We start from the raw sequence: 22,340 nt of genomic DNA on the forward strand, positions 1-22,340 counted from the left end.
TGATCTCCTCACAGGCAGCCTCCTCATTGGCTGCCACCAGCCCCCGAGAGAGAGAGAGCTTTTGAGAATGACGTACAAATGAAAAAGAGACATGCTGCAGAAGCTTTCCAGGTGACTGAGTCACCAACAGACCAATTCTAAAGGAGGCTGCTAAGGCTTCATTGATGCTGCTCTCTGATTGGGCCAGCAGTATCTGGGTCCTGCCGCCATCCTGCATTGAAAGACTGGCCTGGAAGCAGCTCAACCTTTTGTTCAAATTCAAACCAGCAGATTGGCTGTGATTAGTCAAGTCATTGCCATGAGGAACGAACCAGCGAATGGCTGTCACCCACACTGTTTAGTTAGAAATGGTGCAATGTATGGACGTGCTCCTTCTGCCTGCAATGGACATGGCTGTGTGTGTGTAGATATAGTTTGCATGTGGATAACCCTGATCAGATCCTCACTCGCTGTATATCACACAAACTCATGAATGGACTCATAAAAATTACCCAGTCTATCTGCTGCCATGTGGATCCAGAACTGGCTTGCCCAAAGGAGGCAGAGAGTGGGTATAGATGGGTCTTTTTCTAAATGGAAGTCGGTCACCAGTGGTGTGCCCCAGGGATCTGTTCTGGGATCCTTGCTGTTTGTCATTTTCATAAATGACCTGGATGAGGAAGTGGAGGGATGGGTTGGTAAGTTTGCCGATGACACGAAGGTTGGTGGAGTTGTGGGTAGTCTGGAGGGATGTCAGAAGTTACAGAGGGACATAGATAGGATGCAAGACTGGGCAGAGAAGTGGCAGATGGACTTCAACCCAGATAAATGCGTAGTGGTCCATTTTGGTAGGACAAATGGGATGAAGGAGTACAATATAAAGGGAAAGACTCTTAGTCCTGTAGAGGATCAGAAGGACCTTGGGGTCCAGGTCCATTGGACTCTAAGATCGGCCCCGCAGGTGGAGGAGGTGGTTAAGAAGGCGTATGGTGTGCTGGCCTTTATCAATCGAGGGATTGAGTTTAGGAGTCCGGGGATAATGATGCACCTATATAAGACCCTCGTCAGACCCCACTTGGAGTACTGTGCTCAGTTCTGGTCGCCTCATTACAGGAAGGATGTGGAAAAGATTGAAAGGGTGCAGAGGAGATTTACAAGGATGTTGCCTGGATTGAGTGGCATGCCTTATGAGGATAGGCTGAGGGAGCTCGGTCTTTTCTCCTTGGAGAGACGTAGGATGAGAGGAGACCTAATAGAGGTATATAAGATGTTGAGAGGCATAGATCGGGTGGACTCTCAGAGGCTTTTTCCCAGGGTGGAAATGGCTGCTACGAGAGGACACCGGTTTAAGGTACTGGGGGGTAGGTACAGGGGAGATGTTAGGGGTAAGTTTTTCACACAGAGGGTGGTGGGCGAGTGGAATCGGCTGCCGTCAGTGGTGGTGGAGGCGAACTCAATAGGGTCTTTTAAGAGACTCCTGGATGAGTACATGGGACTTAATAGGATGGAGGGTTATAGGTAGGCCTAAAAGGTAGGGATATGTTCGGCACAACTTGTGGGGCCGAAGGGCCTGTTTTGTGCTGTAGTTTTTCTATGTTTCTATCTCAGATTACTGTGGAAGGGTAAAAGGTGTTTCCAAACTCTGAGCAACAGTAATGCTTCATAGCAACACAAGTGGTATTCACCACAAACAGGATTCTGCCGTCAAACCAAAAAGACATTCTGCCAATCACACACATGAGTAATACGGTAAAGGCAAAATACTGCAGATGCTGCAATCTGAAACAGAATGCTGGAAAATCTCAGCAGATCTGACAGCATCTGTGGAGAGAGAATAGAGCTAATGTTCCGAGTCAGGAAGACCCTTTGTCAGAGCTGAAGACAAAGAAAATAGGACAGGATTTATACTGTGAGGGTGAGGGGGGAGGTTGTAATTGATAGGACTGGCATAGATAAAAAGACAAAGGGAGTGTAAATGATGATGATAAAGGCGAGGAATGGTGCTAATAGTGTCCAATCAGAGATTGGAATGTGTAAATGGCAGAAGACAGGTGCAGAGAGTAGGAACGTGGCGGATGGCCCAAGTGGGGGAGGAGGGGGAGGGAGAGAAACAAGTTGGAGAGTGAGACTATAGAAGTGGAAAAATAAAAATAAGGATATAGAGTAATAAAAATGGATTAAAGGATGAAAAGAAGAAAGAAAATAAAACGAATGGAAATGGGGTGAAGGTGGAGTCTGAAGTTGAGCTCAATGTTTAGTCCGGAAGGCTATAAAGTGCCCAATTGGAAGGTTGCATTATAAATCTCATCCTACTTTCCTTGTTTTCAGCTCTGACTAAGGGTCATCCAGACTCGAAACGTTGGCCCTATTCTCTCCACAGACGCTGTCAGATCTGATGAGATTTTCCAGTGTTTTCTGTTTTTGTTGGGAGTGTAACATGGTACATGGGTTTCAGTGCGAATGTGTAGGCCGTACGTCCCAAAGATTAGTGGATCACATCTAATAGCACGCCCCTTCAAACTTGTTCCAAATAGATGACCCTACCCAACTAACCTGTGCTTGCAAAACCCGAAACATACTGTCCATCATTAGCTGTGAATCTGTGATTAGACAGCATTTGCGAAACAATTCTGATTGCGCAAACAATTACATTTATAACCAATGTAAGATTATCAGTTGCGGTCACTGAATGGCTCCCTTATGTTAGGATCCTGGACCCTAACCCCAAGGTATACGATAGAGCCCAACAATTTTTCTATTTTGGCATCGATGTGAGGATTGGATGCTTTGTTGTAGGGGTAATTCCACTGATAAATCAGAGATAGTTAATCAAAACAAGCTTCATTCATAACACAGTTTAAATATAACTCGAACAAATGAAGCAGCTTAACTTTTACCAGGTGAACAATAGTTTAAAAAAATGAAAGCCAACAATGCTAATTTCTAACTTATCACTATTTCAGTTCCAAATAAGCAACATTCGTCTTAGACTTCATTGCCACTTTAAATACAGTTAGCAAACCCAGGCATACTTGCTATAAATTGGGTTAACAGCCTTCAAGCTTACTGAGAGGTTTTGATTTTCAGAGAAGCTTGCCGTCTTCTGTCTTGAAATGTCCCCAGCCAGAAACTAAACTCTAAACTGAAGCTATATCAGCACAAAAATCCTTACTACAAACCTAACTCCTCCAATTGAACACATTATCACATGATCCTGCAGACCTAAACCCACCTTCCATTCTTTTAATAAAAAACCCCCAGGAGACCTTTTCATTGAGAAACAAAGTCCATTAACTCTCCATTAGCTCTCTCCTAAGTAAACACTAAAAGGCTAAAATGAGTAATTATCCTGCTTTCCCAACATCTGAGCTGCATTCCCACCAGACATACTGACTTCCTGTAGAAAAAAACTGAATTTTAAAACAGCCTCCTTTAAAATATATCAATAGCATCGTATCATCACACTTTAAATGGTAAAGAATTGCAGCATGCTGCTGTGCAGAGGGACCTGGGTGTCCTTGTGCAAGAATCTCAAGGAGTTGGTTTGCAGGTGCAGCAGGTAATTAAGAAGGCAAATGGAATTTTGGCCTTTATTGCTAGAGGGATGGAGTTTAAAAACAGCGAGATTATGTTGCAGCTGTATAAGGTGCTGGTGAGGCCACACCTGGAGTACTGTGTACAGTTTTGGTTTCCTTACTTGAGAAAGGATATACTGGCACTGGAGAGGGTGCAGAGGAGATTCACTAGGTTGATTCCGGAGTTGAGAGGGTTGGCTTATGAGGAGAGACTGAGTAGACTGGGGCTATACTCATTGGAATTCAGAAGAATGAGGGGAGATCTTATAGAAACATATAAGATTATGAAGGGAATAGATAAGATAAAAGCAGGGAAGTTATTTCCACTGGCGGGTGAAACTAGAACTAGGGGGCATAGCCTCAAAATAAGGGGGAGCAGATTTAGGACTGAGTTGAGGAGGAACTTCTTCACACAAAGGGTTGTAAATCTGTGGAATTCCCTGCCCAGTGAAGCAGTTGAGGCTACCTCATTGAATGTTTTTATGGCAAGGATAGATAAATTTTTGAACAGTAAAGGAATTAAGGGTGATGGGGAGCGGGCGGGTAAGTGGAGCTGAGTCCACGAAAAGATCAGCCGTGATCTTATTGAATGGTGGAGCAGGCTCGAGGGGCCAGATGGCCTACTCCTGCTCCCCTAGTTCTTATGTTCTTATGCAATCTGGAAGCCACATATATCCACACAGGAACCCTTAAGGCGCAATGCACAGACATATCCTTTTTTTCTGCTAAACAAAAGGTTGGGGGGCAGCCATTCTCTGGTTCATCCCCTATTGCAATGCCTTGACCAGAGTCACCCTGCCTGGTTTGCATTTTTAAAAAAAGGTTGGCAGTTAACTGTTCCCTAGTGAATTCTCCATGGCAACACTACCACCAATCAACATCCTCCTCATATGACAGACCTGCCATCCCAGGAATCTGCCTGGTAAACCCTTGATGCACTCTCTCTCTAGCAAGGACATCCCTCCCCTGATAAGGACACCAAAACTGCACACAATACTCCAGGTGTGGCCTCACCAAAGCCCTTTACAATTGCAGCAAAAATACCTGAAAGACTTTACCAACTGTGGAAGAACTTGTGGTAGATGTTCAGAAGTTTACTGGAAAATAAATCTCTTTGCAGCTGAAGTAGCTGTACTCTTGGTGGGGAAACAGTGGTACCTCTTAACTGGAGTGTTGGGTCTGTACAGATTTTGCTGGAATAAAAGGAATATTGTGAGTTCAAACCAGTTTTTCTTGGTTTCTGTGTTGAAATCTTTCCAACCTTTTTGTTGTCTAGTGTTATATAGTTAATGTTTATACTTCAATATTTTATCTTGTTGTTAAAAAAGATAAAATATTAAATTTCTGGGTGACACAATGGTTAATGCTGCTGCCTCACAGCGCCAGGGACCCGGGTTCGATTCCTGGCTTGAGTCACTGTCTGTGTGGAGTCTGCACATTCTCCCCATGTCTGTGTGGGTTTCCTCCGGGTGCTCCGGTTTCCTCCCACAGTCTGAAAGACGTGCTGGTTAGGTGCATTGACCGAACAGGCGCCGGAGTGCGGCGACTAGGGGAATTTCACACTAACTTCATTGCAGTGTTAATGTAAGCCTACTTCTGACAATAAACAAACTTTTAAACTTTAAAAAGCCAACAGCAGTCTCCTGTGAAACTGTTCAGCAAATTCCCTCCATGAATTAAAACAAAAGTAATGATCCATCAAACCAGGTTCCATTTTGGGATCTGACTTCCTGGAATCACAGAATTGTTACGGTGCGGAAGGAAGCCATTTGGCCAGTAGTAACATCAGCTGGGACCCTAACACAAGGCAAGTGTTACAGAAGCGAGTGATGAAAAGGGAGATTGAACAGTTTGGGCCTATATTCTCTGGAATTTAGAAGAATGGGCCAGCTTGGGTCACTGTCTGTGTGGAGTTTGCACATTCTCCTCGTGTCTGCGTGGGTTTCCTCCGGGTGCTCCGGTTTCCTCCCACAGTCCAAAGATTGGCCATGCTAAAATTGCCCCTTAATGTCCTGAGATGCGTAGGTTAGAGGGATTAGCGGGTAAATATGTGGGGCTGGGGCCTGGGTGGGATTGTGGTCGGTGCAGACTCGATGGGCCCAATGGCCTCTTTCTGCACTGTAGGGTTTCTATGATTCTATGAATGTGGGGAGATCAAATTGAGGCATACAAGATGATAAAAGGAATGGATAAAGTAGACGTGGAGCGGATGCTTCCTCTTGTGGGGCATTCTAGGACAAGAGGATCTTAGGATAAGGGGTAACAAATTTAAAACAGAGTTGAGGAGAAACTACTTCTCCCAAAGGGTTGTGAATCTGTGGAATTCGCTACCCCAAAGTGCGGTGGATGCTGGGACAGTGAGTAAATTTAAGGAGGAGTTAGACAGATTTTTAATTGGTAACGGGTTGAAGGGTTATGGGGAGATGACTGAAAAATGGGGATGAGGAGCATATCAAAGAACAAAGAACAATACAGCACAGGAACAGGCCCTTCGGCCCTCCAAGCCCGCGCCGCTCCCCGGTCCAGGATTGAATCCTGAATCCAGGATCCCCGCCCAATTTTCCAGCCTATCTACATACCAATATCCTATCCACCGAGCTGTCCCTCACAGCTACGATGCTTTGTTCATTACAACCTATTAACTCACCCCCACTCCCCCATTCCAGACCATGTGATCTCCAGGGAGAGGCGAAAACCCAGAGTGAAAAACCCCAGGGCCAATATGGGGAAAAAAAAATCTGGGAAATTCCTCTCCGACCCCCTGAGGCGATCGAAACGAGTCCAGGAGATCACAATGGCCCTGATCGGAAAATGCTCCCCAACCCTAGTCATTTCCACTTCCACGAACACCATATGAATTCCCTGCCCCCGAGACAGGTTCCCAACTATCCGCAGTCTCGCTCTGTACTGGCACCAGCAAGATGATCATAGAATGAAGCCTTGAAATGAGAAACAAGGAACAATTAGCCCGCGCCGCTCCCTGGTCCAAACTAGACCACTCTTTTGTATCCCTCCATTCCCACTCCGTTCATATAGCTGTCTAGATAAGTCTTAAACGTTCCCAGTGTGTCCGCCTCCACCACCTTGCCCGGCAACACATTCCAGGCCCCCACGACCCTCTGTGTGAAATATGTCCTTCTGATATCTGTGTTAAACCTTCCCCCCCTTCACCTTGAACCTATGACCCCTCGTGAACGTCACCACCGACCCGGGGAAAAGCTTCCCACCGTTCACCCTATCCATGCCTTTCATAATTTTATACACCTCTATTAAGTCTCCCCTCATCCTCCGTCTTTCCAAGGAGAACAACCCCAGTTTCCCCAATCTCTCCTCATAACCAAGCCCCTCCATACCAGGCAACATCCTGGTAAACCTCCTCTGTACTCTCTCCAAAGCCTCCACATCCTTCTGGTAGTGTGGCGACCAGAACTGGACGCAGTATTCCAAATGCGGCCGAACCAACGTTCTATACATCTGCAACATCAGACCCCAACTTTTATACTCTATGCCCCGTCCTATAAAGGCAAGCATGCCATATGCCTTCTTCACCACCTTCTCCACCTGTGACGTCACCTTCAAAGATCTGTGGACTTGCACACCCAGGTCCCTCTGCGTCTCTACACCCTTTATGGTTCTTCCATTTATCGTGTAGCTCCTCCCTACATTATTCCCACCAAAATGCATCACTTCGCATTTATCAGGATTGAACTCCATCTGCCATTTCCTTGCCCAAATTTCCAGCCTATCTATATCCTTCTGTAGCCTCTGACTATGTTCTTCACTATCTGCAAGTCCTGCCAGTTTTGTGTCGTCCGCAAACTTACTGATCACCCCAGTTACTCCTTCTTCCAGATCATTTATATAAATCACAAACAGCAGAGGTCCCAATACAGAGCCCTGCGGTACACCACTAGTCACAGGCCTCCAGCCGGAAAAAGACCCTTCCACTACCACCCTCTGTCTTCTATGACCAAGCCAGTTCTCCACCCATCTAGCCACCTCCCCCTTTATCCCATGGGATCCAACCTTTTTCACTAGCCTACCATGAGGGACTTTGTCAAACGCTTTACTAAAGTCCATATAGACAACATCCACGGCCCTTCCTTCGTCAACCATTTTGGTCACTTCTTCAAAAAACACCACCAGGTTAGTGAGGCATGACCTCCCTCTCACAAAACCATGTTGACTATCGTTCATGAGTTTATTCCTTTCTAAATGCGCATACATCCTATCTTTAAGAATCTTCTCCAACAACTTCCCCACCACAGACGTCAAGCTCACCGGCCTATAATTACCCGGGTTATCCTTCCTACCCTTCTTAAATAACGGGACCACATTGGCTATCCTCCAATCCTCTGGGACCTCACCTGTGTCCAGTGACGAGACAAAGATTTGCGTCAGAGGCCCAACGATTTCACCTCTCGTCTCCCTGAGCAGCCTTGGATAGATTCCATCAGGCCCTGGGGATTTGTCAGTCTTTATATTCTCTAACAAACCTATCAGCCATGACCGAATGGCGGGGCAGACTCGATGGGTTGAATGGCCTAATTTTGCTCCTATATCTTATGAACTTATGAACTCTCTACTTGCCTGGATGATTGCAACTCCAACAACACTCAAAAAGCTCAACACAATTCAGGGCCTGGAGGCTTCCTGGCTCCAGCTAAATAAAAAAACTCCAAATGGAAACCAAACCCAGGTTTCCCCTTCAGAGTGAAATACTGCAGATGTTGGAAATCTGCAATAAAAACAGAAAGTGCTGGAAAAACTCAGCAGGTCTGGCAGCATCTGCGGAGAGAGAGAAGACTCTTCGGTCGATCTGCTCTGAAAAAGAGTCATCCAGACTCAAAATGTTAACTTTGTTTCCCTCTACAGAGGCTGCCTGAGCTGCTGGGTCTTTCCAGCATTTTCTGTTTATACTGTGGAGGGAATAGAGTTGATTGGATTACTCTAGAGAGAGTCAGTATGGACTTGATGGGCTGCAAGGCCTCCTTCTGAACCGTTATGACTGGATGAGAAGAGGAATAAAGAGAATTATAGAATTGTGACAGGGTGCAGTTAGCCCAGTGCATCCATCCTGCAACCAGTGAACTTGTCCTGAGTCCACAGCGACAGTGTTCCTGTTGTGCAGCCTCCCATTTACAGACAGTCGAATGACGGACAAGTTCGGGGAACGCGAGAAAAACGTTGATGTGAAGAGCAGTTGTATAGGAAGTGATCAAGGAAAACCCAGGCAGAGTGAGAGAGTGGGGGAGAGGAGATGAGGGAGTGAATTGGGAGCGGAGTAGGATGAGACTGAAGTGCAGGACAGTGAGGAGGCTGTGTGGAAAGGGAGGGCAGGCTGGTAAGGAAGGTATGAGATGCTGAACAGACAGCCTCCCCCACCCTGACAGCCCAGTCTGTAACAGCTGGCAATATTAACAGGAGTATTTGATGTGTGTTGGGGCTGGAGTGAGCTGTCACGGTGCTGACTAGAAGCTGACGGTGTAAAATCCATCATCTCGTTTCCTGACAGGCTCCTTTCGCGACCTCTGTGGATTGTGCTGGATGTTCCATATCCGTGAACAGCTGAGTGAGAACTGCCGCAAGTACCAAGCAGCCAGAGACAATACCAGATCCACCCAGGTACTCACCCTAACCTGCTCTAACCCACACTGGATCTCCACTCTCTCCATCCCCACTGGATCTCCACTCTCTCCATCCCCACTGGATCTCCACTCTCTCCATCCCTACTGGATCTCCACTCTCTCCATCCCCACTGGATCTCCACTCTCTCCATCCCTACTGGATCTCCACTCTCTCCATCCCCACTGGATCTCCACTCTCTCCATCCCCACTGGATCTCCACTCTCTCTCCATCCCCACTGGATCTCCACTCTCTCCATCCCCACTGGATCTCCACTCTCTCCATCCCTACTGGATCTCCACTCTCCATCCCCACTGGATCACCACCTACTCTGTTCCACTGGATCACCACCTACTTTGTTCCACTGGATCACCACCTACTTTGCCCCCAGTGGATCACCACCCCCTCTGAGGCAGTGATATTCATGTGTACCATCTACAAGATGCGCTGCAGGAACTCAACAAGGTTCTTTAGGCAGCACCTTCCAAACGCACACACACCACCACGCAGAAGGACAAAGATAGCAGGCACATGGGAACACCAACATCCGGGGGTTCCCCTCCAAATCTCTCACCATCCGATAAGCGCTGTCTGAGTAGAGAGAAATACAGCTGTATCCTCACAGCTTGCTGAATAACTTCATTCTGAGTATAGACACTAAATTCCCACTGCTACATTAGTGGCTCATTGATCACCTTGTTCATTAGGAATGGATAATAAATGCTGTCCTTGCCAGCAAACACAGAGCCATGAAGAAATAAACAAGGGATTCTAATATATTGTGAAAGATGAGGGACACGTGACAAAGTTCCCTTGACAGAAGATGCCATATAATGAGTGAAATGTTACTGTCTGGGCTGGTTAGTCACGCTGCTGAGTTTGATGTGTTTACAGGACTGCGAGGTGACAGCTGAGTGTGATGCTGCTGTGGTTGACCATTGCCTGAATTCCCTGTGTTGGGCCTGTCGAATGCTGCCCTTTGCTCGATTCATGAATGCAGAGGAGCTCTTACAGGACATCATCCTCAGCTTGGTTAGCGAGCTGCCTCCAATCAGGAAGGTAGGAGCACACATCTCTGTCCTGACTTAATCTGAGTTTGTTTATTTGGTTTGACCTAAAAAGAGGGCAACATGTGATTAATGTACTGTGGGTCATTGGGAAGGGTAGAGTCTGGAAGACCCTCAGGGGAAGGCAGAAAGGCCAGGAGTCGCTCAGGGTAGAGTCCTAGACCCAACCACTTTCGGCTGCTTCATCAATGACCTTCCCTCCGTCATAAGGTCAGAAGTGGGGATGTTCACCGATGTTTGCACAATGTTCAGCATCATTCTATAGAATTTTTTTAAAATAGAAACCCTACAGTGCAGAAGGAGGCCATTCGGCCCATCGAGTCTGCACCGACCACAATCCCACCCAGGCCCTACCCCCACATATTTTACCCACTAATCCCTCTAACCTATGCATCCCAGGACTCTAAGGGGCAATTTTTTTTTTAACCTGGCCAATCAACCTAACCCGCACATCTTTGGACTGTGGGAGGAAACCGGAGAACCCGGAGGAAACCCACGCAGACACGAGGAGAATGTGCAAACTCCACACAGACAGTGACCCGAGCCGGGAATCGAACCCGGGACCCTGGAGCTGTGAAGCAGCAGTGCTAACCACTGTGCTACCGTGCCGCCCCGCAACTCCTCAGATACTGAAGCAGTCCAGGCTCAAATGCAGCGAAAACTGGATGATATCCAGGCTTGGGCTGACAAGTGGCAAGTAACATTCACGCCACACAAGTGCCAGGCAATGACCAACTTCAACAGAAGAGGATCTAACCATTGTCCCTTGACATTCAATGGCATTAGCATCACTGAATCCCCCATTGTCAACATCCTGAGGGTTACCATTGACCAGAAACTGAGTGAGCCAAATAAATACTGTGGCTACCAGAGCAGGTCAGAGGCTGGGAATCCTGCAGTGAGTAACTCACCTCCTGACTCCACAAAGGCTCTCCACCATCTACAAGGCACAAGTGTGATGGAATATTTCCCATTTGCCTGGGTGAATGCAGTTCCAAAAACAATCAGGCCCATCTACCACCAACACACAGTGATGGTCATGTGTACTGTATATAATGTGCACTGCTGCAACTTTCCAAAGCTCCTTCGACTTCACCTTCCAAACCTGCAAATTACACCTTGAGAAGGACAAGGGGCAGCAGATACATGGGAACACCAAAACCTGCAAGTTCCCCTCCAGGCCTCTCACCAGCCTGACTTGGCCATTCATAGAACATAGAACATTACAGCGCAGAACAGGCCCTTCGGCCCACGATGTTGCACCGACCAGTTAAAAAAAAAACTGTGACCCTCCAACCTAAACCAATTTCTTTTCGTCCATGAACCTATCTACGGATCTCTTAAACGCCCCCAAACTAGGCGCATTTACTACTGATGCTGGCAGGGCATTCCAATCCCTCACCACCCTCTGGGTAAAGAACCTACCCCTGACATCGGTTCTATAACTACCCCCCCTCAATTTAAAGCCATGCCCCCTCGTGCTGGATTTCTCCATCAGAGGAAAAAGGCTATCACTATCCACCCTATCTAAACCTCTAATCATCTTATATGTTTCAATAAGATCCCCTCTTAGCCGCCGCCTTTCCAGCGAAAACAATCCCAAATCCCTCAGCCTCTCCTCATAGGATCTCCCCTCCATACCAGGCAACATCCTGGTAAACCTCCTCTGCACCCTCTCCAAAGCCTCCACATCCTTCCTGTAATGTGGGGACCAGAACTGCACACAGTACTCCAAGTGCGGCCGCACCAGAGTTGTGTACAGTTGCAACATAACGCTACGACTCCTAAATTCAATCCTTCACTGTCGCTGGGTCAAAATCCTGGAACTGCCTCCCTAACAACATTGTGGGTGTACCTACACCATATGGACCAAAGTGGTTCGAGAAGGCAGCTCACCACCATCTTCTCGAGGGCAATTAGAAATGGAGAGTAAATGCTGGGCTAGCCAGCAATGCCCACGTTCCATGAAAGAATGAAAAAGCGAGTGGAGGAGGACAGCGGGGGGATCATTGTGATCTGTTATGATGGGACATACTGCAGCCGATTTCTTTCTGCCTGACCTGCTTTGCCCTATTTGCTGTAGGTCGCTGAAATCCTGGTGAGAGCGTTTCCTGATGTGGAGGATGTTCGGGTGCCTCTCAGGGACAAATATCACTCACTGCAGCAGCGACTGCGCCACAGCACAGTGCACGGTGAGGATACCTCCCAGCGTTGCAGCACTGGAGGAATCTGCAAGGATTTGAAGACAAGGATGAGAATTTAAAAATGCAAATGTGACACCCTGACTGAAAAGTGTGTAATGACAAGCCCAGCAACTACAGGACAGTCAGTTTAACCACGATCATGAGGATGATTTTGGAAACGATAGTTCAGGACAGAATTAACAGCCATGGTTTAAAGTTTATTTATTAGTGTCGCAATAAGGCTCACATTAACACTGCAATGAAGTTACTGTAAAATTCCCCTAGTCGCCACACTCAGGCGCCTGTTCGGGTCAATGCACCCTAACCAGCATGTCTTTCAGAATGTGGGAGAAAACCGGAGCACCCGGAGGAAACCCACGCAGACACGGGGGGAACGTGCAAACTCCACACAGACAGTGACCCCCAAGCCGGGAATCGAACCCGGGTCCCTGGCGCTGTGAGGCAGCAGTGCTAACCACTGTGCCGCCCATGCTAATGATATTGTTAAAGACTAAAGAAGGTGCTGATTGTGGCGCTATAGCAGGAGGTGCTAATAGCAGAACAAAACTCAGCACTTCTTTAATATTTATTATCTTCTTCAGTCTTTCATTTTTATTAATACTCCCTTTGTTTTGTGCCCACAACATCTTTCTCAAATCTCTCCTGGTTCCCAACTAGTTCTGGCTTTCTACTCCACTCTATCTGTGCCACACTCTTAAAACGTCTACTGGTTAAGAGTGTGGAATCTATGTGTGGAGCCAGAGGAAATGGGTGAGGTATTAAATGAGTACTTTGTCTCAGTATTCACTGAAGAGAAGGACTTGGTGGATAATGAGTCTGGGAAAGGATGTGTAGATAGTTTGAGTCATGTTGAGATCAAAAAGGAGGAGGTATTGGGGTTCTTGAGAAACATTAAGGTAGACAAGTCCCCAGGGCCTGATGGGATATACCCCAGAATACTGAGAGAGGCAAGGGAGGAAATTGCTGGGGCCTTGAGAGAAATCTTTGTATCCTCACTGGCTACAGGGGAGGCCCCAGAGGATTGGAGAATAGCCAACGTTGTTACTTTGTTTAAGAAGGGTAGCAAGAATAATCCAAGTAATTACAGGCCGGTGAGCCTTACATCAGTGGTAGGGAAATTATTGGAGAGGATTCTTCGAGACAGGATTTATTCCCACTTGGAAATAAGTGGACGTATTAGTGAGAGGCAACATGGTTTTGTGAAGGGGAGGTCGTGTCTCACGAACTTGATCGAGTTTTTCGAGGAAGTGACGAAGATGATTGATGAGGGTCGGGCAGTGGATGTTGTCTACATGGACTTCAGTAAGGCCTTTGACAAGGTCCCTCATGGCAGACTGGTGCAGAAGGTGAAGTTGCATGGGATCAGAGGTGAGCTGGCAAGGTGGATACAGAACTGGCTCGGTCAAAGAAGTCATGATATGGAGATGCCGGCGTTGGACTGGGGTGAACACAGTAAGAGTTTTAACACCAGGTTAAAGTCCAACAGGTTTATTTGGTAGCAAATACCATTAGCTTTCGGAGTGCTGCTCCTTCGTCAATTGGAGTGGAAATGTGCTCTCAAACAGGGATGAGAGTTTGAAAGCACCTGTTTGAGAGCACATTTCCACTCCATCTGACGAAGGAGCAGCGCTCCGAAAGCTAATGGTATTTGCTACCAAATAAACCTGTTGGACTTTAACCGGGTGTTGTTAAAACTCTTACTCGGTCAAAGAAGACAGGGTAGCAATGGAAGGGTGCGTTTCTGAATGGAGGGCTGTGACAAGTGGTGTTCCTCAGGGATCAGTGCTGGGACCTTTGCTGTTTGTAATGTATATAAATGATTTCGAGGAAAATTGATTAGTAAGTTTGCGGATGACACAAAGGTTGGTGGATTCACGGATAGCGATGAGGACCATCAGAGGATACAGCAGGATATAGACCAGTTGGAGACTTGGGCAGAGAGATGGCAGATGGAGTTTAATCTGGACAAATGTGAGGGAATGCATTTTGGAAGGTCTAATACAGATAGGAAATATACAGTAAATGGCAGAACCCTTAGGAGTATTGATAGGCAGAGGGATTTGGGTGTACAGGTACACAGGTCACTGAAAGTGGCAATGCAGGTGGAGAAGGTAGTCAAGAAGGCATACGGCATGCTTGCCTTCATTGGCCGGGGCATTGAGTTTAAAAATTGGCAAGTCATGTTGCAGCTTTATAGAACCTTAGTTAGCTCACACTTGGAATATAGTGTTCAATTCTAGTCACCACACTACCAGAAGGATGTGGAGGCTTTGGAGAGGGTACAGAAAAGATTTACCAGGATGTTGCCTGGTATGGAGGGCATTAGCTATGAGGAGAGGTTGGAGAAACTTGGTTTGTTCTCACTAGAGCGATGGAGGTTGAGGCGCGACCTGATAGAAGTCTACAAGATTATGAGAGGCATGGACAGAGTGGATAGTCAGAAGCTTTTTCCCAGGGTGACAGAGTCAATTACTAGGGGGCACAGGTTTAAGGTGCGAGGGGCAAGGTTTAAAGGAGATGTACGAGAGATTTCTTACACAGAGAGTAGTGGGTGCCTGGAACTCGTTGCCGGGGGAGGTAGTGGAAGCGGATACAAAGAAAAAGAACAAAGAAAGTTACAGCACAGGAACAGGCCCTTCAGCCCTCCAAGCCTGCACCGACCATGCTGTCCGACTGAACTAAAACCCCCTACCCTTCCGGGGACCATATCCCTCTATTCCCATCTGATTCATGAACTTGTCAAGACGCCGCTTAAAAGTTACTACCGAATCCTCTTCCACTATCTCCCCCGGCAACGAGTTCCAGGCACCGACCACTCTCTGTGTTATAAATCTGCCTCGTACATCTCCTACTGGCCAATGCTTTTTCATGACCCCTTTTAGCCCTTCTTACTTCTTGCTTAAGTTTCTTTCTACTTTCCTTGTATTCCACACTTGCTTCGTGTGTTCCCAGCCTCCTAGCTTTGACAAATGCTTCCTTTTTCTCTTTGACTCGGCTCAGAATATCTCTCGTTATCCTAGGTTCCCAAAACTTGCCATACTTATCCTTCATCCTTACAGGAATGTGCCGGTCCTGAATCTCTATCAACTTACACTTGAAAGCCTCCCACATGCCCGATGTTGATTTGCCCTCAAACATCTGCCCCCAATCTACATTCTTCAGTTCCTGCCTAATATTGTTGTAATTAGCCTTCCCCCAATTTAGCACCTTCACTTGAGGACTACACTTATCTTTATCCATCAGTACCTTAAAGCTTACTGAATTGTGGTCACTGTTCCCGAACTGCTCCCCTACTGAATCATCGACCACCTGGCCGGGCTCATTCCCCAATACCAGGTCCAGTACGGCCCCTTCCCTAGTTGGACTATCTACATACTGTTTCACGAAGCCCTCCTGGATGCTTCTTACGAACTCTGCCCCATCCACGCCCCTAGCACTAAGTGAGTCCCAGTCAATATAGGGGAAGTTAAAATCTCCCACCACAACAACCCTGTTACTTTTACACCTTGCCAAAATCTGCCTACATATCTGTTCCTCTATCTCCCGCTGGCAGTTGTACGGTAGTAACTTTTAAGGGGTGTCAAGGAAGTTAAAACTAGAGGACACAGCCTCAAAATAAAGGGGGGTCGGTTTAAGACAGAGTTGAGGAGGAACTTCTTCTCCCAGAGGGTGGTGAATCTCTGGAATTCTCTGCCCACTGAGGTGGTGGAGGCTACCTCGCTGAATATGTTTAAAGCGCGGATGGATGGATTCCTGATCGGTAAGGGAATTAAGGGTTATGGGGATCAGGCGGGTAAGTGGTACTGATCCACGTCAGATCAGCCATGATCTTATTGAATGGCGGGGCAGGCTCGAGGGGCTAGATGGCCTACTCCTGCTCCTATTTCTTATGTTCTTATGTCTTGACAAGTACATTAATCAGATGGGATTAGAGGGATATGGTCCCCGGAAGGGTAGGGGGTTTTAGTTAAGTTGGGCAGCATGGTCGGTGCAGGCTTGGAGGGCCGAAGGGCCTGTTCCTGTGCTGTAATTTTCTTTGTTCTTTGGTGTTCCACAGGGATCGGTGCTGGCTCCCCTGCTGTTCGTGTGTACATTAATGATCCCGGTGTGAATATGGGGCTGTGATCACTAAGTTCGCAGAAGCTACAAATATTGTTGGTAAATAGCGAGGAGGAAAGCCTTAGATTACAGGGCGATATAGACGGGCTGGTCAGATGGACAGAACAGCGGCCAATGGAATTTAACCCTACAGAGTGTGAGCTGATGCATTTTGGGAGGACTAACCAGGCAAAGGAATACACAATGAATGGCAGGATGCTGGGAAGTATATATATTATATTTCTGATTTGGATGTGAATATAGGAGGCATGGTTAGTAAGTTTGCAGATGACACCAAGATTGGTGGCATAGTGGACAGTGAAGAAAGTTATCTCCAATTGCAATGGGATCTTGATCAATTGGGCCAGTGGGCTGACGAATGACAGATGGAGTTTAATTTAGATAAATGCGAGGTGATGCATTTTGGTAGATTGAACCAGGGCAGGACTTACTCAGTTCATGGTAGGGCATCGGGGAGAGTTACAGAACAAAGAGATCTCGGGGTACATGTTCATAGCTCCTGAAAGTGGAGTCACAGGTGGACAGAGTGATGAAGAAGGCATTCGGCATGCTTGGTTTCATTGGTTAGAACATTGAATACAGGAATTGGGACGTCTTGTTGAAGTTGTACAAGACCTTGGTAAGGCCACACTTGGAATACTGTGTACAGTTTTGGTCACCCTATTATAGAAAGGATATTATTAAACGAGAAATAGTGCAGAAAAGATTTACTACGATGCTACCGGGACTTGATGGTTTGAGTTATAAGGAGAGGTGGGATAGACTGGGACTTTTTTCTCTGGAGTGTAAGAGGCTGAGGGGTGAACTTATAGAGGTCTATAAAATAATGAGGGGCACAGATCAGCTAGACAGTCAATATCTTTTCCCAAAAGTAGGGGAGTTTAAGGTGAGAGGGGAGAGATACAAAAGTGTCCAGAGGGGCAATTTTTTCACACAGAGGGTGGTGAGTGTCTGGAACAAGCTGCCAGAGGTAGTAGTAGAGGTGGGTACAATGTTGTCTTTTAAAAAGCATTTAGAGAGTTACATGGGTAAGATGGGTACAGAGGGATATGGGCCAAATGCGGGCAATTGGGATTAACTTAGGGGTTTAAAAAAAAAGGGAGGCATGGACAAGTTGGGCTGTAGGGCCTATTTCCATGCTGTAAACCTCTATGACTCTCAGTACAGAGGACCAGAGGGACCTTGGGGTACATTTCTAAAGATCCCTGAAGGCAGCAGGACAGGGGGATAAGGTGGTGGAGAATGCAATATGGGACACTTGCCTTTATTAGCCGAGGCTGTGAATATAAGAGCAGGGAGGTTATGATGGAGTTGTATAAAATGCTGGTTTGGCCACAGTTGGAGTACTGAGGGACATTAGTGGGATAGATTGGAAGAAACTTTTCCCCTTAATGGAGGGATCAAGAACCAGGGGACATAGATTTAAGATAGTGGGCAATAATAGAGGGGATTTGAGGGTGGTGGAAATCTGGAACTCATTGACTGAAAGGGTGGTAGAGGCAGGAACCCTGACAGCATTTAAGAACATTTAAATGAGTCTGGATTCAAACAGTGCAATGAAGTTACTGTGAAAATACCCTAGTCGTCACACTCCGACACCTGTTCGGGAGAATTTAGCATGGCCAATGTATCTAACCAGCATGTCTCTCATACTGTGGGAGGAAACCGGAGCACCTGAGTGGTTAGGATCTGGAATGCACTGTCTGAGAGTGTGGTGGAGACATGGCTTTCAAAAGAGAATTGTGTTATTATGTGAGGCAAAAGAATTTGCAGGGATATGTGGGCATGGCAGGGAGTGACATTAGCTGAGCTAGCATGAACAGGCTGAATGTTCAGCAACAATTTTCTGATTCTAGATTGAGACACTTGCTCTCAGTACAGCAATGTAGGCTGCTGTGCACAGCTCACAGGTGAATAGGACTTGGTGTGAGTTAGGACTGGGGCAGCAGTTTTTTAGTTTACCTCAGTTTATGCACAGTGGAAGCTGCAAGGCTGAGTGGGTGTGTCAGAAATAGTCAAATCTGCAGCTAACAAAGGGCTGGGGTTCGGGTTTCAGCAGGAGGTAAGCTGTGGTAGATGTGGAGTTTGGTGATGATACAGAGGTGGTGTTGCTGAATTCTGAATCCTCTTTTGTTTCTCAGGCCCGGATGGAGAGGAGATGATGTCAGTCTTGCTGCACGAGCTGCATCGACAGAAGAGGAGAGTGCTGAAGCGGACAGTGCAGAGCATTGGCCCCACTGAGCAGCACATATGGGAACGAGCGGAAGACAGTCTGAGGGACCAGGAAGATCAGGCGTACGATCGGTTTTCCTTGGGGACAAGTTTGAGCAGAAGCTCTTTGACAGACACCAGGAGAGGGCAGCAGCAAGGTGATGGAGACACGACAGACAACGTATCAGAGGAATGCCAGGATCTGAGTGACTGGCAGGACAACATCCTGCAGCTGCTGGACACTGGTCACAGGTAACGCACAGGACAGCGTCTGGGAGCCAGTTAACAAATAGCAATTCCAGAGTGATAAACTCAGAGGCACCTGTGTACTCCAACACTCAGTTAGCGAGCAAATTACTGGGAAAGGAAGGGATACAGTTGGGTGGAATTGAGGAATATGGACTGGGTGGGGAGGTCGGGGTAGGGGATATGGGTGAAACGTGTCGGTGGCGAGAGGAGATCACAGAGTCTGTAACAGAGAGCTTGGGCTGAAAGTGACAACCTAACCATATAAATATCAACAGTGACTGCACCCAAGCAGACAGAATTTAATCATCACCCTGTAACATTCAGTGGAATTACAACCACCATCACTGAATCCCCCATCAATAATTAACCTGCTCCTGCCAGATAAATACTGTGGCCAGAAGAGAAACTGTTTTCATTCGCTCGTGGAATGTGGGCTTCAGTGACTGGGCCAGCAGTTATTACCCATCCTAACCTGGGGGTCCTCGCTGAAGGTGAGCGCGCAGGTCCAGCAGGCAGTAAAGAAGGCAAATGAAATGTTGGCCTTCATCGCGGGGATTCAGGAGCAGGGCATTGGTGAGGCCACACCGAGAGTATTGTGTGCAGTTTTGGTCTCCTTTCCTGAGGAAGGATGTTCTTGCTCTCGAGGGAGTGCAGCGAAGGTTTACCAGGCTGATTGAGGGGATAGTGGGACTGACGTATGAGGACAGATTGAGTTAGTTAGGATTATATTCACTGGAGTTCAGAAGAATGAGGAGGGATCTCATAGAGACTTATAAAATTCTGACAGGACTGGACAGGGGAGATGCAGGGAGGATTTTCTGATGATGGGGTGTATAAAAAACAAAAGAAAATTACAGCACAGGAACAGGCCCTTCGGCCCTCCAAGCCTGCACCGACCATGCTGCCTGACTTAACAAAAGCCCCCTACCCTTCCGGGGACCATATCCCTCTATTCCCATCCTATTCATGTACTTGTCAAGACGCCCCTTAAAGTCACGACCGTATCTGCTCCCACTACCTCCCCCGGCAGCGAGTTGGGTGTCCAGAACCAGGGGTCACAGTGTGAGGATACGAGGTCAACTGTTTAGGACAGAGATGAGGAGACATTTCCTCATCCAGAGAGTGGTCAGTCTGTGGAATTCGCTACCACAGGAAATAGTTGAGGCCAAAATACCGAATGTTTTCAAGAAGCGGCTGGAGATAGCATTTGGGTCCAAGGGGATCAAAGGATATGGGGGGAAGGTGGGATCAGGATATTGAGCTGGATGATCAGCCATGATCATATTGAATGGCGGAGCAGACTCGAAGGGCCGAATGGCCTCCTCCTGCTCCTATCTTCTGTTTCTATGCAGATTTAAGGTGAAGAGCAAAAGACGCAGAGGTGAGGAAACATGTTGTCTCTGTTGCTGTGATCTGGAATGTGTTCTGCCTGAAGTAATAACTTTCAATAGAGAATTAGATCGAGTTGTTTATTGAGCTCTGGAAAAAGAGCCGCTCAGTGGAATTCATTGGTTAGATATACCAAAGAGCCAACATGCGAACAATGGGCTGAATGGCCTCCTGTGCTGTATTACTGCTCATAAACCTGTGTAACCGAGTGCAAACAGGGGCTTTATTCTGTATCTGCAGGAACACAGTGCCCAGTCTCGAGAGGAGCTCAGCCAGCAGGGACAACGGTCCAGACTGCAGGAACACAGTGCCCAGTCTCGAGAGGAGCTCAGCCAGCAGGGACAACGGTCCAGACTGCAGGAACACAGTGCCCAGTCTCGAGAGGAGCTCAGCCAGCAGGGACAACGGTCCAGACTGCAGGAACACAGTGCCCAGTCTCGAGAGGAGCTCAGCCAGCAGGGACAACGGTCCAGACTGCAGGAGAGTGAGAAAGGACGGAGCGTCCCAGGGTCACACAGTGGCTCTGCCTGTGGTTGGCTCCTGGGAGTTTGAACGTGATGACGAAGAGTATGTCAAGTTCCTGGAGTTGTTCCTGAGCTACCTGTTGGAGAGAGACCGGATTGTGAATGAGGAGCCAGCTGTCCCCCTGCTGGGCAGCTGCTCTGCCCACCTGAAGGAGCTGGAGCTGAACTCGTTGGTATTCCAGGTTCACACCACATTAAAGCGGCGACAGAGCCGGAGCACAGCTGCCAGGCAGGCCTCCAGAACAAAGAACTCTTCCCACCTCATGTCTGAGCTGGGCTGTGGGGGAGGATCGAAACCTCCAGCCTCCTCTCCCACTCCAGGACTACTCCAATCCACTGTCCACTCTGAAGGATTGTCACAAGAGCACCAGATCCACCGTTATTTTCCTGCTGTTGGCCCTGGAGGCAGGGTGAGGGGCAGAGGCTTGTTTGGGTTAAAGTTGCACTCTTTACCCAGTCAGTTAAATGTGGTCCAGAGCAGGGCAGCTGCTCCTGACCCTGCCTGCTCCACCAAAAGGACTGAGCGAACTCCCAGCTGCTCAGTGTTTGCTCTGTTGGAGGAGGACCTCACCCCTGAGTTGGAACTCCGGTTCCAGAGCACAGCCAAGCTGCTGGAATGGATGATCCGCTGGTCTGAACGGAGGCTGCTCTGTGGCCCTCACAAAGTGGAGAAGTTACTGGACCACAGGACTGTCATACGGGTCAGAACATCGATGCCTGCCATCCTCCGCTCACTGTGGCTGCTGGACGGGGACCTGAAGGCTGAAACATTGGAGAACTGCAACCACAGGGTATGTTACAGCACAGCTTTCACCCCATTGATTTCACAGAATTATAGAACAGCTGCACAACGGGAATGTTTGACCCAGTGTCACTTCCCTGCCTATTCCTGTTCCCCCTGCAAACATTGTCCCCTTTCAGAAACACCGTTCCACACTCTTCTCCTCATAGGTCACAATGCTTTGGAATTGTGCTCTGTACACCAAGATCCAAGCCATCTGAGATATACCAGGGAATGGCAGGAACCCAACACTGACCCCTGGGGAACTCCACTACAATCCTGCCTCCAGTCCAAGAAATATCATTAACCATCACTCTCTGTGTCCTGTAACTCAACCAATTCCGGAGCTATGTTGATGCTGTCTCTTTATTCCACGGGTTCAATGGCTTTAGGTAGACGAACAGCAATAAACTCGTCAACCTGCTCCGTTTCCTCATCCAAAAATCTCCAGCAAGTTAGTTAAACAGGATTCCCCCTGAACAAGTGCCTGCTGACTTTCCTTAATTAACCTGCTTTTGTTCGAGCGACTATAAATTTTTGTCCGACATATCATTTCTAAACACTTCTCCACCACGACAGTGACTGCCTGGAGTTGCTGAGCTTATCTTCACCAAGG

At 47.5% G+C, this 22,340-nt stretch overlaps 1 protein-coding gene across 9 annotated transcripts in view; it reads left to right on the plus strand.

The window, feature by feature from the left end:
• LOC144495195 (ciliogenesis and planar polarity effector 1-like) overlaps positions 1-22,340 on the plus strand; it is a 216,085-nt gene that overhangs the window by 53,241 nt on the left and 140,504 nt on the right. For all 9 annotated transcript variants that reach the window (XM_078215234.1, XM_078215228.1, XM_078215235.1 and 6 more), the window contains exons 13-17: positions 9,070-9,179; positions 10,075-10,239; positions 12,331-12,439; positions 18,712-19,033; positions 20,660-21,734. In XM_078215234.1, the coding sequence (XP_078071360.1) occupies positions 9,070-9,179; positions 10,075-10,239; positions 12,331-12,439; positions 18,712-19,033; positions 20,660-21,734 (1,781 nt within the window). The remainder of the gene's footprint in view (positions 1-9,069; positions 9,180-10,074; positions 10,240-12,330; positions 12,440-18,711; positions 19,034-20,659; positions 21,735-22,340) is intronic.

This window comes from Mustelus asterias, chromosome 6 (assembly GCF_964213995.1).
Source record: "Mustelus asterias chromosome 6, sMusAst1.hap1.1, whole genome shotgun sequence".
In the NCBI taxonomy this organism is placed as follows: Eukaryota; Metazoa; Chordata; class Chondrichthyes; order Carcharhiniformes; family Triakidae; genus Mustelus; species Mustelus asterias.